Below are 15,090 nucleotides of genomic sequence, written 5' to 3'. Positions count from 1 at the left end.
CCACCTTCTCTTATTTGCGCATGCGCGAATAGTGGAGTGACGTCACTGTTCTTAGCAACCGGCATGGCGACGGCGAAGCTTTGGGATCCTCCGTTCGTGCGATAACAAGCTAGCTTCGATAGAATGTCAATAATAATCCCCGTTGTGATTTCTAGATGTGTTAAGGCTTTGTCTTTGCAGTTTTGCAATAGTTTGGGAGAAAATGGGATACGTTGACATGGATTCGAGGAGACGTACGTAACCGTGCTTAGCATTAGCAATAGCTTTGCATATTGTACATCTTGCATAATGTATTATAGACTTGCAGAAAATGTCTTATATTATTGATAGTATATTACTGCCATTCTTATTATTATTTTAGGGAGTGTATTATCGGGCCCTGGGTCCAGCCTTAACATCAGAGGGCAGGCATTGAAAAGTAGCCGTAAGTATTATTTTTACTAAGATTTTAAGACATTGTTGGTTGATTTTTGAGAGCTGTTTCTTAGTGTCATTATTTTTCAGCATTTTCTCCTAACTCCTCCAACAAGTGGGCCCAAGGTATGATTAATGATCACATGATGTCTCACTACAAACGGATTTATTCAGCTAAAGGTGAGCTTTTAGAAACATGAGCATCACAGCATGTAATGGTGAAAGTACAACGAGCTGTCTCCTTCCCTCTCTGTAAAACAAATATTATTTTATGTTTCCTTGCAGCTGTTATCGACACCTCAGTACCCAAAAGCCTTACGCAAAGCGTGAAGTGTAAGTAACACGTCCCAGTGTATCTCTTAACACCAACATTTAGTGTGTATAATAACATTGAGAAGATATCTGCATATGGTTTCATGTGTAAGCAGACAGCGACCGGATGAGACAGGAGTATTTGAAAAAAGGTCGTCCCCAGTCAGCACATTCGCTCTCGCACAGGAATAGCAGAGCTTCATGTTACTCGGCACAAGTAAGCAACTGGCACAGTTTTTTTTGATTGAACAATTTGCGGCAAGGCTCGGCCATTTACCGTGTCATTTTTTTAGAGTCGAGGTTCCATGCAGTCTGAATGCAGACCCTACCTCTGCTCAAGAAACTCCGTGCACTCCAGCCCTGGATTCAGCCGATTTTTTCATGCAAACGAGGTCTCCTCTCCATCCACGAAAGCTAATCAGCGCCCTTATTCCGCCGTGGAACTCAAATTCCGAAGCCAGGAGCTGACGTCTCAGGGGCGGCCGTCCGCATACCCGTGCGCCTCGGGCAAGCCGAGCTTCAAGGCCTTTCGCGATCCTGTGCAAAAGACGTACAGCGGTGACTTGCTTGAGAAACATTCGCAGCACTTCACCCAAGAAAAGCCTTTCACACCTAAGATGCTGAAATCACAAAAGAGCTCGTACCTGTCTAGTTATCGCTACTATCGAGCACCGCGGGGCGCCAATCTGGCTGAGGAGAGCAACGACTTGAAAGCGGAGAAACGGTGAGTCACTGCAAAGTCTCACTTCAAAAATGTCTTCAAATTGATTCGTATTGTTGTTGGAACTGCTTCTTGCAGAGCAAAAACTGTGCAGCAGGAGTTGGATGAGCCACCTCAGGTTAGTTTGCAGACCCTAAAAAGAGATTGAAGACAATTGTTTACATTTTTTATAGTCACTGTAAAATCAGTGTAGCACAATATTGGACATCTTTCTCTTTGTCCCAGGAAGTCAATAAAGAGCAGCAGTCGGCCGAGGACAAGCTCACCGGCACGTATTCAACAACGGCGAAACAACTCGCAAACAAAAACCGAGACTACGATCCCTTCGACCATGCCACCAGGTAAAAGAATGCACAAAATGTGACTTTTGCAGTCCTATTAAAGCGATTCTTTCCTCTAGGTTCTCTTTCGAGAGTGGAAACACGTCTCCAAGTGCAGAGTAAATATGTCTTCATAACCTTGACTGCATTAAGATCAATAAGATCAATAAGAATCTGTTCTTTGACAGTGATGAAGAATTGATGTACCTTGAGTTTATTAATGATGTCACGGAAGACATCTTGTCCAGAGGATCAGTTTCAAACAGGTGAGGTCTGATGTCAGTAAAAAGTCATTTCCTGTTCTATGGTTGTTTTTATATCTCACAGTAATCTCTTGTGTGATCGGACTGGAGCACTTTTTCGTTATTGGGTTAATAACCACTTTGGGTCGGCTTGAGTACCTGATGGTAACATATCCGTTTCTCCTTCAAGGATCCTCGACCGGGTGGTACAGCGGCATATCGATATGAATCTGCATCGTCTGGATGAAGTAAGTATGCTTGAAGTGCATGTTGGGGAACCTGATTGAGATTTGTAGCAATAAACATTTTGAAAGTCAAGCAAAGGCTTCAAGGTGTCACTGTGTTATTTTAGGCGAAAATGCGCCACCTTCTGGACATTTTGCGCAACAACCTGGATGACCCTTCCGCTGCATCCTCCTACAGCGAGGGGCCTGGGAAAAAAGACCTGCTCGATCGCCTCATGGTGAGGCCCGAATCGACGCTGGAGCGGGTGACAGCTGAAGAGGACAACAATCGCTTTGATTATGCAAGCGAACGCAATCATTCTCCTGAGCACTGCCTGGAGGAGCCCGTGTTGAGCTCTACACAGCCGTGGTCTCCTGAAAGGAGTTCTTTGCTGACAGCGAGCGAAAAGACAGAGGAGGAGGACAATCGCGAAGATGTGAATTATGAAGAAAAGGATGAAGGGGACTACCAACCGGTTGTGACAAGGCAGGAAGAGGCATACGGTGTGGAGAGCCATCGGGACCAAGCTGGGTCAGACACTGAAGAAAACCGCAATGTTCTTGAAGACCTGGAAAGAAGGTTTTCAGAGTCGCTGCATGTTGAAAAATACGCCAAAGGTGACAACGTGGACTCTTCCAGTGAGCAGCAAACATATACATTGGGTTCTGTCAGTGAAGATGACTTTTGAATGTTTCACACTCTGAAATTTAGAGCCTCTAGAATTTACTCATTTTTCTTGCAAATTCACCTTTTTTCTTTTAGGAATTATCCTCTGCTATTTTCTGAAACCCCAAGCTATTCACTTTCTGCTCTTTCTGAAATACCTGAAGATATCACAACAAAGCACTAGCTGAAAAGTAGTTCTTTGACGCCCTCTTGTGGCATTTATTGGTAATTGTATTTTTTTGTGGACACGAGTTACTGGTCTATTAGTGGAGTTTCTTTATTCCCTGTCACACGGATGCTGCCCTATCTATTATTCTTTGCAAGAATATTGACTTTCGTTTATTCTGAAATAAGTAAAAAAATTAAAAAAAAGGCCTGGCTTGAAATGACTGTGAAAAGGTTTGGCGTGGGTACGGATTCAGTGAGTCACCGCAAAGTGTCTTTCAATTTGCAATAAATATTTTTACAAGTCCTCTGCATTATTTACACGACCTATAATTGGGTGGAAAAAGAATGTGACCGCGGGGGCTATTTTGCAAACAAACGTCGGTATTCTTGCACAACGCGATGTTTAGCGTGGGCACGATAAGGGCCGTCAGCCGAGGTGGAAGGTAAACAAGGAGGTCAGCGGCCAGCAGGTCTTGGCAGCTGGTCCTCCAGGAGAATTCTCACCACTCGGCATTCCAGCTATCTGAGGTCACGAAAATCCCCGTGTATCCCTCCGCGACGATGCCAGAAATACATACTTTATCAAAGCCTGTTGATGAATTTAAGCCTTGCGGTATCATTTTGTTTACAATCAAAACTTTTTAAGTATACTTTATATTTTCCTTGGGCTTTCATCGAGTAATAAAACACATTTACAAAAGTTGTAGGTCCGCGGATGAAGACACTTGTTGCGCCTCCAATCCCAGGAAGCAAAACACGCTTGGAACCCGAATGATGCAGGACGCAAAGTGGGACACGAAGTGACACTTTTGCCCTTACCCAGGATCGCACACGTTTGGGAATTTAATGCAATTATTTTAAATTATTAAAAGAATAGTAGGTGCCTCGTGGTGGAGCCATCCTGGGACTCAAGCCCTCTTGTCTTCGGAGCCGGACCTTTAAACTCTCCTGGCGGCTGAACGGTAACGACGAGCGGCTCCGGCCAAAATATTTACCGGCGACGTCAGCTACTCGCGGGTGTAGTCTACTTGCTGGGCCTATGTTAGCGAGCTAAAGCTAAACCTGCAGATTTTGCATGGAAATACTCAATCGGATGACTACCGAGACGATCTAAAGTACATGGCCGATTACTTTGACATAACGATCGCATACCGGTAAAGCACTAAATGCCGAGTAGGGGAGTTGAAGCGAAGTTTGGTGTGTTCCGAACCTCGGGCAGGGATTTAGCGCTCCACAGTTGAGACTGTCTGGATCAGACTAATGTCCGGAGGCCGAATCACTGTTGAAAATTAAGATCAAAACTGCCCCAGTGGAAACCAAGTTGAACTAATTTTGTTGAACTGATTTAATTTATATATTTGGTCAAATTAGGTGATGCACGCGTGTGCATTTATGGTTTTTGCAGTTGTGAATTTCAAAATCTATAAATACAAAGTCAGACTAAATCATCACTTTAACTTGACTGTAATATTGTGATGCTGTAGAACTACACCAGATCACACTAAAGGAAAAAAATGACTTGTGCTTTTTATCTTAATAATATATTTTGTGTCATCTGTTCAGGTCTGCCTAATAATGAGCCCCATGACTGACACCATTCCTAAAGTCTTATTAGAGGGGACAGCGAAGCGAGTCATTTGCAGAGACTAAAACACGAAAGACTCCCACCGGCGTGAATCATGCCCTTGCCTTTCGGCTTGAAGCTCAAGCGCACGAGACGGTACACGGTTTCTAGCAAGAGCTGCCTGGTCACTCGCATCCAGCAGCTCAATGGCGAGTTTGTGGAGTTCACGTTGTCAGTGGAGAGCACGGGCCAGGAATGTTTGGAGGCAGTCGCCCAGCGACTGGAGTTAAGAGAGGTATGTCAGCAATAGACAAGCTTTGCTTGTTCTTTTCCCATATTAGGTTTGTTATGTACAAAGAGTGTAATGTAATGAAACACTTTCGTTCTTTTTTGTGTCATATGATGTTTGTGTTTTTTTTTAGATCACGTTCTTTAGTCTATGGTACCTGAACAAGCAGAACCTGCAGAGGTGGATCGACCTGGAAAAACCTCTGAAGAAGCAGCTGGATAAGTACGGTGTGGAGCCTACCGTCTATTTCGGAGTGGTGTTCTACATCCCCAGTGTTGCTCAGCTGCAGCAGGAGATCACGAGGTGAAGTTTCGTTGAGTTCAAAACAGATTCCAAGAAGATGACTCGTTCGTTGAGATTGCATGAATGCTAAGAAAAACCTACAAAGGTCAAGGAGAAAAATGTTGTTAGCAATAGCAGGGTAATGTTAGCAGTCAACAACGTAATTACTATTATGACCCTCACGAATCGCTTTAACGACAGTCAATTATCTTCTCAGGATTTGGACAATTGTTCAATTGACTTGATTTGTTGACTTTCACAGATATCAGTATTATCTACAGTTGAAGAAGGACGTGCTGGAGGGCCGCATCTCATGCACTTTAGAACAAGCCATTCGCTTGGCTAGCCTCGCCGTGCAAGGTAGCGTCAATGTTAGCCGTTAGCAGCGGCGACACTGTTTGACACCATGCATGTTTTCCACCTATCACAGCCGACTTTGGAGACTTCAACCGCTACGATTCTCAGGAGTTTCTTCAGAAATTTGCGCTGTTCCCCATCGTAAGCCATTTTCTTAAAACACAATTTGAGTATTGGTGGCATTTTCTGTAATCCCGTTTGCATCATTGCAGGACTGGATCCAGGATGAGCAAGTTCTGGAGGAGGCCACTCAGAAAGTGGCCCTTCTCTATCAGTCTTACAGGTGAGAGCACCTTTCACGAGTCCCCGTTGTCATCAGTTGAAGGTTTCAAACACCACGGGGCGCTCCTGTTTCTTATTGGTCTCAAGAATGTAAACGGGATGGTTTGGTTTAGAGACTAGTGAGTGGAAAAAGTGCTCATTAGCATCAGTCACAGTAATCTGACCGTGACTAAAAGCACGAGACGTCCAAATATTGGATTACAAGATGAACGTTTACTTTCCCATCATATGTTTCCATTAACTAGATCGGACTTGTATTGTTCTCAGGGGTCTGTCGTCCCCGGAGGCCGAGATGTTGTACATGCAAGAGGTGGAGAAAATGGAGGGCTACGGCCACGAGAGCTATCAAGCCAAGGTTGGTTGCAGCTAGCCTACGGAAGAAAAAAAAAAAAAAGTCAAGCTTTTATGACATGAGTCACATTTGTCATGTTGCCTAAACAGGACAACACAGGCACGGATGTGACGTTGGGCTCCTGCCTGGACGGCATCTTTGTCAAACACAAAAATGGCAGGCCTCTTCATTTATTCCGGTAAAGTTCTCTTCCACTCACACCGATTGGCCGAGTCCGGCAGAACGAGCGCTCCGTAAACATTGTGTATGACACAAATGCTCGCTATTGAGCGTTTTGCTGCGACTGCAATGACATCATATGTTCTCCCTTTCTTTTTTGCTTGAATTGGCCGTGCAGGTGGAATGAAATTAACAACATGAGTCACAACAGGTCTTTCTTTGCCTTGGAGTTGCTCAACAGAGAAGAGAGTGTCCAGTTCCAGACCGTAAGTCTCTCTCGACATTGCGCTCTCTTATTGGAATTAGGCTCAGCCAGTCACAACAATGTTGTTGTTGTCGCTGCCCCTGCTGCTGCTGTCGTCTGGCCCATAAAAGCCACGTCGCGTCAGCTGAAGCTCTGTGCGTGCTGTCGGAATGCACCCTCAGCTGCAATCCTCTCTGGGGACTGTCGTTTTCACTTGCTCGCTCTCTTTTTTTTTTTTTTTTTCTACCGCAGGAGGACATGGAAACTTCCAAATACGTGTGTCGCATGTGTCTGGCCAGACTCAAGTTTTATAAGCTCAACAAGAGCAGCCTGTAAGTTTCACACGTCTAGCCCACTTCCTGGCTCTTTTGTCGCTTGTCTGGCGAGCGCCACTCCCAAGTGACGCAAGACTCACTTCTCTGACCTCCTTCACCTCAACCCTCCGCCCTCCTCCTCCTCCTCAGGGAGGAGTGTGACCCCATGCCTCCCGAAGGCTCCCAGAAGTCCCTCCTCACTCTTGCCTTTCCTCGTTTTCCAATCCTCTCTCGTCCCTCTCTGCCTTCAAATAAGGGGTGAGCAGCGCAGTTAGCCAAGTAGCACGTTTCAAATTTAAGTACGGCAAGCGACCACGGCAGCTAATTATAGAGATGGTACGTTCACTTTGAGGGCTGGCAGTGAATAAATTAAGATATTTGTTTTGCAAATGGCAGCGCTAGCTATTTTTAAAGCAACTATAATTTGAATAAAGGCAATATCACTAATGTGCAACTTCAAATAAGTTTGCTCCTAAAATTAAGACTGCGTCTCAAGCGTTCTAGTAAATAAAATAAAGTCTTACTAGCATTTAAGTGACCTTTGAAGTAATACATTATAGTTTGGGGTTGACTGACTTTTTTCTCCCCAGACAAACACAGTCCACAGTCGTCAACCCGGTCAGACGTAGATCGTCAACAAGATTGTCCCTGGTGAGTTAAATGCACATTCTTGTGATTATTTAGTCAACTTGGAGCAAAGACTAGTTAGCTACTTAGGACTGCTAGTTCATTTTTTTTTTTTTCCCCCCGAATAGCAGCCAAAGCCTCAGGGCTACATGATGCCCCCGCCACAAATGCACTACAACGGCCATTTCACGGAACCTTACACGTCATCGCAAGGTAACTTTAATCGTCTTGTGTCAGCGTTCGTTATGGTCGCTAATTCCGGACGTGTTGCTCTGTTACAGACAACCTGTACATGAACAGCCAGAACGGTTACTGCTACCACTCCCAAACCAGCCTGGACTGCCCACCTCTGGATTACGGCGGCGGCGGGCGCTTGCGTAACGGCAGCGTGTACAGCGCCCACAGCACCAGCTCCCTGACCAACCCTCAGCACTACCTCCAGCCCTCGCCCATGTCCTCCAACCCCTCCATCACCAGCGACATCACCCGGCCTGACTACGTGCCCTCGCACCGCCACAGCGCCCTCATCCCGCCTTCCTACCGAGCCACTCCAGACTACGAGACGGTCATGCGGCAGAAGAGCCGAGGTGGCGGCGGCGGGATGCTTTTGTCCCAGGAGCACCGGCAAAGCCACTCCATGAGGAACCTGAACATCGGGAACTCGTACGCTTACAGCAGGCCGGACCCTCTCGTTTACAGCCAGCCCGAAATCCGAGGGGAGCACGGTGGCGCCACCCAACACCACCACCACTATCCCTTCCACACGGGCTCCAGCTTCCACGGCCCGTCGCCGTACCACGCTTATCCCATCGAGAGGAGACCCGTGGTGGGAGCCGTCAGTGTGCCGGAGCTCACCAACGTCCAGCTGCAGCAAGCCCAAGAGTATCCGGCCGCCAACATTATGAAGACGCAGGTGTACAGACCGCCTCCGCCGTACCCGTACGCCCACCCTCGGCCCGCCAACAGCACGCCGGACCTGTCGCGCCACCTCCACGTCAGCAGCAGTAACCCAGATCTGATCATCACACGCCGCGTGCACCATTCGGTCCAGACTTTCCAGGAGGACAGCTTGCCTGTGGCGCACTCTCTTCAGGAGGTATCCGAGCCGCTTTTAAGCGGACCCGTCCACAGACCCCCTTACCACGCTCAGAAGCGCAACTCCATCGAGATAGCCGGGCTAGCGCAGAGCCTCGAGGGCATGCGGCTGAAAGAGCGGCACGTGTCGACTTCGGCCGTCGAGGCGGTCACGCCTCCTCCGGCCCCGCGCGGAGGTCGCTCGCAGGGTTCCCAGCTCAACGTGTTCTTGGAGCGTGCCAAAACAGAAGACAGGGGTGACAAGGAAGACGTACAGTACGGACACAAGAAGTCCCTCTCCGACGCCACCATGCTGGTGCACAGCAGTGGCGACGAGGAGGAGTTTGAAGATGACGCAGGGCGCCACACGCCGCTCTCTCACGACGCCATCATCCCCGAAGAGGAATCTCCGCAACATCTCTTCATGGCTCCTCAACAACAGACCCCTCCTGAGCCACCCCCTGCTTATCCCATTGGCTCATCTCTGGACCCTATGCTAGCTGCCGCCCTCACCTACAAGGTCCACCCTCTGATCCACGAGACCGAACCTCTGTACTTGCGCGATGTGCGGCAAGCCCGAATAATGCCCTCGGTGTCAGAGGGAGACCTGAGCGGCGAGGCCAAGCACAAGTCCAAGAAGGACTTCAAGAAGAGGCCTGTGTCTGACGTGCCTCAGGCCAAGAAGACCATCGAAGGTTTACCTCCACCGGTAGGTCTTTTTTTTTTTTGTTTCCTGTGCTGTCACTTGCTCTTTGCCGCGGGCACATTAAATCTCAACATCAGTATTGTATCGGCGTGACATCAGCTGTGCTATGACACTCGAAAGAAGTACATTGAGAAACCGGCCGGGTGACATTTCACCAGAAGTGTCGTCTGAGACAACTCGTCTCCACCCTCAAAGCGAACTCCCTTCGCTGACTGCGACAGTCGCCCTCAACATAACCTCCTCAATGTACTCGTCTCCCCACGCCAGGGCATGAAGAAGAGCGTGCGCTCGGATACGAGGAAGATGGGGCCCCTGAAGGTGGCTCATCTCAACGGCCTGTCAATGTCCAGGCACCCGACGCAAAGCGAAGCCAAAGACGAGCGGGAACGAGACTCCAACGACGAGAGGGTAGGAATGAATTCGAGCAAACAAGATTTTAGGCATGAACAGACAAGTGTTAAATAATACAAGCAAATTGCAACAGCAAAGTAGACTAGCTTTAAATAGAGAAACAATGACAATTTTGCTTTGTGGGATTTCCCTCCCGAAATCTTGCTAAGCTTGATGGGCGAAAAGTCGACCGGTTTTATAATAGATATTTTGTTTCAGTGCAAAATCCTGGAGCAGCACATGGAGATGGGCGAGCTGCTGAAAGAGTACGAGAGCATCCCCAAGTGTCGCCCGGCGGCCGAGTGCACCGTGGCCCAAATGGCCGAGAGCGCGGACAAGAACCGCTTCCAAGACGTGCTGCCTTACGATGACACCCGCGTGGAGCTGGTGCCCACCAAGGAGAACAACACGGGCTACATCAACGCCTCACACATTAAAGTAAGAGCTCCCACATTCCGAGGAGATGTTCATGAGTTTTTTACATTTCTGCGTTTCTAGTGAAACCTGATGACTCGTCAAGAATCCCTCGCATTTCGTAGGCTTAACGGTTATCCGTGAGAACAAAAAACACAAGAGTCCGGAAAAATGCACGGCACGTAGTGACGTGAGCGAGTGTCGGGAGGCTTGTGGTGTAACAGGTTTTACTCTTAAATTGTTGTTTTTGAAAGAGGACGTGTTCGTCTTTTCTCCCGGCAGGTTAACGTAGGAGGACACGAGTGGAACTACATCGCCAGCCAGGGGCCGCTTTCCAACACATGCCAGGACTTCTGGCAGATGGTATGGGAGCAAGGTGTCGCCATCATTGCCATGGTTACCGCCGAAGAGGTACGTCGATTGTTTTTAGCACCGCCTTGTTCCGTCCCTACGTTTTTTAAACGCTCTCGTCTTTTGCACAGGAGAGCGGGCGAGAAAAGAGTTTCCGTTACTGGCCCCGTCTGGGCTCGCGGCACAACACTGTCACGTACGGCCGCTTCAAGATCACCACGCGCTTCCGCACCGAGTCGGGCTGCTACGCCACCACAGGCTTGAAGATCAAACACCTGGTGATGGGCCAGGAGAGGACCGTGTGGCACCTGCAGTACACAGACTGGCCAGATCACGGCTGTCCCGACGATTTCAAAGGCTTCCTCAGTGAGTACCGAGAGTTTTCTCCGAGCTATTTTGGTTACTTCCGAGGCTTCATGTTGGCGTGTGGTGGTGTTTACAGCTTACCTGGAGGAGATCCAGTCGGTGCGGAGGCACACCAACAGCATCAGTGAGCCAAAGAACAGCAACCTGCCCGTACTGGTGCATTGCAGCGCCGGAGTGGGACGCAGCGGCGTGGTCATCTTGTCCGAGATCATGATCGCCTGCTTAGAGCACAACGAGGTAAGCAGGAGGCATCCACTCCGGAGCTAACAGAGTTGGAAAAGTGTGGTCAGCAAATATTTATCAAGAACATCAAGTGGTAGCCAGATCATTTTCCTCACGTCTTCAATTATTTCCACAGATGCTAGACATTAAGACAGTGTTGATGAAGCTACGCCAGCAGAGGATGATGATGGTCCAGACCTTGTCCCAGTACACCTTCATCTACAAGGTGCTAGTCCAGTACCTCCGCAACTCCCGGCTCATCTGAGAAGTCCCAAAGATGTGTTCTGTGCTACTACTGGGCTGACCCACAACTCTTATCAACAGTATTATAGTGTTTTATTTTTTTTGACAGTGACTTTTGTTGTATAAAGCACTTTGAACAGCACTGCGCTGTAGCGCTTGAGCTGCATCAAAACTATCGCGACGAACCAAGTGGAAGGTGACAATGGAGAAAAAAAAGTATCAAAAGATTTGTTTTAAACTTTTAATTTAAACATTTGAATAGTGCCTGCAGACTGTATTTTTTTTTATATTTTAAGATGAAGGAACGTTTGATTGCAGTGAAAGAGTTTGTGTGGTGTTTCTGCGTGTGCTGAACTGCAACTAGGAAGTCAAAAGCAGAAAATGCATGCATGCATAATGACACTGTGTGACTTTTAAGACTTTCTACATTTGCTTCAGGGTTTCTAATCCCCCCCCCCTCCCAAAACACTGATGGAGTCTTAGTGGAAAACACATTTATTTTGGTATCCGTCTGTCCATGTATTTGTTGATAATGTACACAATGTGAGTGTTGTGTGTTTACTGTACAAACTGTATAAAATCTATGATGCAAAAACGACATGGTGTCAAATAATACTATTCCATGAGCGAATACGTTGTGAGGTTACTGAGGTTGACGTCTACTGTTACAAAAGTGTCAGCAAGTTCGTAATCCACGACAGACTGCGGTCCTGTTCAATTTATTTAAACCTTTTGATGAGTCATTAAAAAGAATAACAGCACATTAAATCAATACTGGTACCGTCTTCGCTTTCCGCCATGTCCGCCGCGCCTACCTCCTCGTCCTCCTCCCCATCCACTAGCACCTCCTCCATCCCAACCTCTTCCTCCTCCACCCCATCCACCTCTGTCTTGCCTTTCCTGCCAAGTGGGCATCTCAGGCAGCGGGGGTTCTATCTCTGAGGGGCGTCCACCTCGGTCCGGAACTCTTCCCATTTGGATCTGATGAATACGCGCAAGTGACAAATGAGAGTGATGTTGGGATCTACGAGTTCATTCTTTTATTCGGGCTCGAGAAGCGAATGCTGCGAGCTCCCTACTGTTTTTGTAGATATTATTATTCCACTCCATAAAGACGAACTGAATGAAAACTCACTAAAAGATGCACATGCACCTGTTTCACTTCTACCGTATAATAAAAGTAAAAAAAAAAAAAATTTAATCACTTGCAGTTGCAACAATAATATGTTTCTGTATTTCCCCTACCCCCATCTTGCTGTTTTAAGACAAAGAAGCTGAATGGCTGAGTTCAAAACAAGTATTTGATCCGCAGAAGAAGAGAAGGTGTTGACATCTTATACGTTACCTTGTTGATGGCACAGGTGGTGTTCTGCCTGCTGGCGCCGCTGCTGGTCTTGACCACATTGCATATGTCCTCTCTGGCGGCCAGCAGGGCGGCGGTGTCCACCGAAACTTCGGCCCTGAGTGCGTGTCTCTTGGGCTGGTACGCTTGGGCCATGCTGTCAACCTTGGCCTGAATACGAAAAAGAAAACATTTAATCATAGGCACAGATGGAGAACCTAAAGGAATATAACATAAAACGACACATGGAAAAGAATTGAAAACCTGATGAAAAAAGTTTATAAAACTAAACCTTTAGGAATAAGGAGCAAAAATCTGCATCTAATTCTATCTGGCTGGAAAAAAGGCTTGTAATTAGTTAGAACTGCCACAAGAGGGCGACATAACCTTTTTGTAATTTGCTATGGTTATGACCAGCCTAAATGAGGCTCATCCCTCAAGATTATTTCACATTAGACATGAATTTGGCCTGAGAAAAAAATAGCAATAGGTTTTTTTCAGCATAAAAAAAAAAAAAACTGGCAAATGTGGCACTGTGAACATGTGGAGGTTCACTGTAGTAGAATAAAACAATTGCCTGGGGTGTTTCTAGTACCTGGGTGTACCTCTGGTGGCTACGCTACTGCTACGATGCAAAAAGATCCACTTTCTGCTCTATGGTTGTCATCATACTTTTCCTCTTTGTCATCACTGGTAACTTTCTGTGGTGACATCACACAAAACAAAATGCCAAAGAAAAAGCAGGGCGCCTGTAAATTTCCCAGATCATGTCAGCTGAACTCGAACACTGTACCAATTTCAGGGCGTTCATCTTTGGAGGTTGTGCTGTAAGCTAACAAATGAACTTACCTTGGCCCTGTCTGACCACCCGAACGACTGAATGGTGACATCCAGGCGCTTGATGAGCATCCTGCGCCGACACTCGTACTCTGTCGACATGACTGCGTTCATGCTGTGGAGCTTCTCCTGTGTGAGGACAAAACCAGACACCACATTATAGCATTTATGAGATTATTTTCTTGAAAGATCTCTCAACGCACAAGGTCCAACCATCATCATCACATACCCACTGTTCTTTGCTGAGGCCTTTCTTCAACGCGGGCTTTCCCACTATGCCATTCGGGCACTTGCCAACAAGTGTATCCACCTGTAGTGACACATTCCAGCTGTTTTGGTACCATTGCAAATTTAGCGGAGAGGATTCTAATACAGTCTCACCTTGTTTTGAATGCTAGACATGACATCCAAACCATCCTGGCCCTTGCACAGTGAAATGTTCAAGGTGCTGCAGATTTCCCGTAGCTCCAGCGATGCCGAGACTACGCTTTTTCCCTGAACGTCGCCTCGTCTGCTGACGGCGATCTGCGCCGCCTGAAGTTCTGAGCTTAAAAACACTACACAAAAAACATAATTATCTGTACTGCGTATGAAATGAAAAACCACACTGGAACATGAAGAAAAGAACAGTCCAGATAAATGATGAGCCGATTCAGGTTCATCAGAATTTGACTGCATGATGAGCGTGAGTAGTAACTTACGGACAACCTTGAGATGGTCTTTAGAGTTTCCCTTTAGTATGGCTGACACTTCATACGGGCAGCATAGCTCCTTCAGCAAGCCCCTCATGTCCACCTCCAGGCTGTCCAAGTCCTCTGTAGGGACATTTGGCTTTACTGACAAGGAACCAGGCTGTTTGGTCGCTAAGCAACCACTATCAAAAATTTGCCAAGCGATTCGTTTTTTAGCTCTAAAGAGTTAATTCGAGTCATTTTGAGTTCACCTGGACCAGTAGTGATGCTCTCCTCCAAGTTACATAGTGGCTTCAAACGGGACACCAACCATCGGCACAGGTCCACATACTCAGCCGACGACAGGCCACTCTTCGCGGCTTGGAGCAACGTCGTCTCCTCAGTCAGGGGACCGTCATAGCTGAGCGGGAGAAACATTTTAATTAAGACATTTTGGAGCCGAGTTATAGACAATGTTAACAAGGCGAGAGACCGACAATGAAAAGCTACATGTTAGCATGCTATCTCGTGGGCTGTCGACTCACCCGAGTTGCTCCAAAGAGTCTAAAATATCACACTCCATCGCTTATTCTATGGTTTAACCACCATAATATGACGTTTAAGTGAGAGTGTATTTACATACAAAAATACATTTGTAGAGTTAATCTGTTTAAATCAAATCCGAACGGTAATACGAACGCCATATTCGCATGCTGTTCCGGTTGGGTTCCATGGACCGATTGGAAACGAGTCTTTACAATAATAAAGGTTCCGCCTGCTTTATTGGTTCCGCCTACTGTTAACGTTGATTTATCTGTCAACTTTGAATATATATTTTCAAATTAGCTTCTATAATTTAACGTTTTGTTCAATTTACGAATTTAACGCGAAACTCAAAATTACCGTTTGTATAAAGGTATTAAAATATATGTGAAA

The 15,090-nt window shown here is 46.8% G+C and overlaps 3 protein-coding genes and 1 long non-coding RNA gene across 8 annotated transcripts; 2 read left to right on the top strand and 2 right to left on the bottom strand.

Annotated features, from left to right (window-relative positions):
- Window positions 1-29: 29 nt before the first annotated feature.
- Window positions 30-3,372, top strand: spata7 (spermatogenesis associated 7). 2 transcript variants are annotated; one of them, XM_088401034.1, is made up of 12 exons: window positions 30-233; window positions 362-424; window positions 505-594; window positions 700-747; window positions 843-943; window positions 1,038-1,450; window positions 1,526-1,565; window positions 1,673-1,788; window positions 1,848-1,886; window positions 1,956-2,033; window positions 2,200-2,257; window positions 2,362-3,372. In XM_088401034.1, exons 1-12 carry the CDS (start codon window positions 203-205, stop codon window positions 2,920-2,922), a joined length of 1,638 nt encoding a protein of 545 aa, XP_088257160.1. In that variant the 5' UTR covers window positions 30-202; the 3' UTR covers window positions 2,923-3,372. The 2 variants fall into 2 exon arrangements, with proteins under 2 accessions (XP_088257160.1, XP_088257159.1); XM_088401033.1 differs by having other exon boundaries at window positions 1,020-1,450.
- LOC148385150 (uncharacterized) lies at window positions 1,378-6,893 on the bottom strand. The gene is made up of 3 exons (XR_015863499.1): window positions 5,162-6,893; window positions 2,169-2,802; window positions 1,378-1,580 (listed from the first exon to the last, which is right to left on the bottom strand). It is a non-coding gene; the product is annotated as an uncharacterized LOC148385150 (long non-coding RNA).
- ptpn21 (protein tyrosine phosphatase non-receptor type 21) lies at window positions 3,810-12,072 on the top strand. 4 transcript variants are annotated; one of them, XM_088401030.1, is made up of 20 exons: window positions 3,810-4,030; window positions 4,632-4,927; window positions 5,055-5,224; window positions 5,466-5,563; window positions 5,634-5,701; window positions 5,773-5,843; window positions 6,110-6,197; window positions 6,284-6,372; window positions 6,532-6,619; window positions 6,850-6,929; window positions 7,062-7,169; window positions 7,502-7,562; window positions 7,670-7,751; window positions 7,820-9,321; window positions 9,586-9,726; window positions 9,928-10,146; window positions 10,405-10,533; window positions 10,605-10,839; window positions 10,916-11,076; window positions 11,198-12,072. In XM_088401030.1, the coding sequence occupies exons 2-20, from the start codon at window positions 4,748-4,750 to the stop codon at window positions 11,324-11,326; spliced, it is 3,699 nt and encodes a 1,232-aa protein (XP_088257156.1). In that variant the 5' UTR covers window positions 3,810-4,030; window positions 4,632-4,747; the 3' UTR covers window positions 11,327-12,072. The 4 variants fall into 4 exon arrangements, with proteins under 4 accessions (XP_088257156.1, XP_088257155.1, XP_088257158.1 ...); XM_088401029.1 differs by having other exon boundaries at window positions 7,667-7,751; XM_088401032.1 differs by lacking the exon at window positions 7,062-7,169.
- tslig3b (tRNA splicing ligase complex subunit 3B) lies at window positions 11,758-14,912 on the bottom strand. Its single transcript, XM_088401045.1, has 8 exons — window positions 14,700-14,912; window positions 14,427-14,575; window positions 14,185-14,298; window positions 13,865-14,040; window positions 13,713-13,793; window positions 13,496-13,612; window positions 12,650-12,817; window positions 11,758-12,285 (listed from the first exon to the last, which is right to left on the bottom strand). Exons 1-8 carry the CDS (start codon window positions 14,735-14,737, stop codon window positions 12,073-12,075), a joined length of 1,056 nt encoding a protein of 351 aa, XP_088257171.1. The 5' UTR covers window positions 14,738-14,912; the 3' UTR covers window positions 11,758-12,072.
- Between the last annotated feature and the right edge of the window lie 178 nt (window positions 14,913-15,090).

The sequence above is a fragment of the Syngnathus floridae genome, chromosome 16 (genome assembly GCF_059516105.1).
Source record: "Syngnathus floridae isolate MCC-2025c chromosome 16, RoL_Sflo_1.0, whole genome shotgun sequence".
NCBI lineage: Eukaryota > Metazoa > Chordata > Actinopteri > Syngnathiformes > Syngnathidae > Syngnathus > Syngnathus floridae.
Note: the sequence above shows the minus strand (reverse complement) of the source record. Positions and strands in the feature narration are given on the sequence as shown.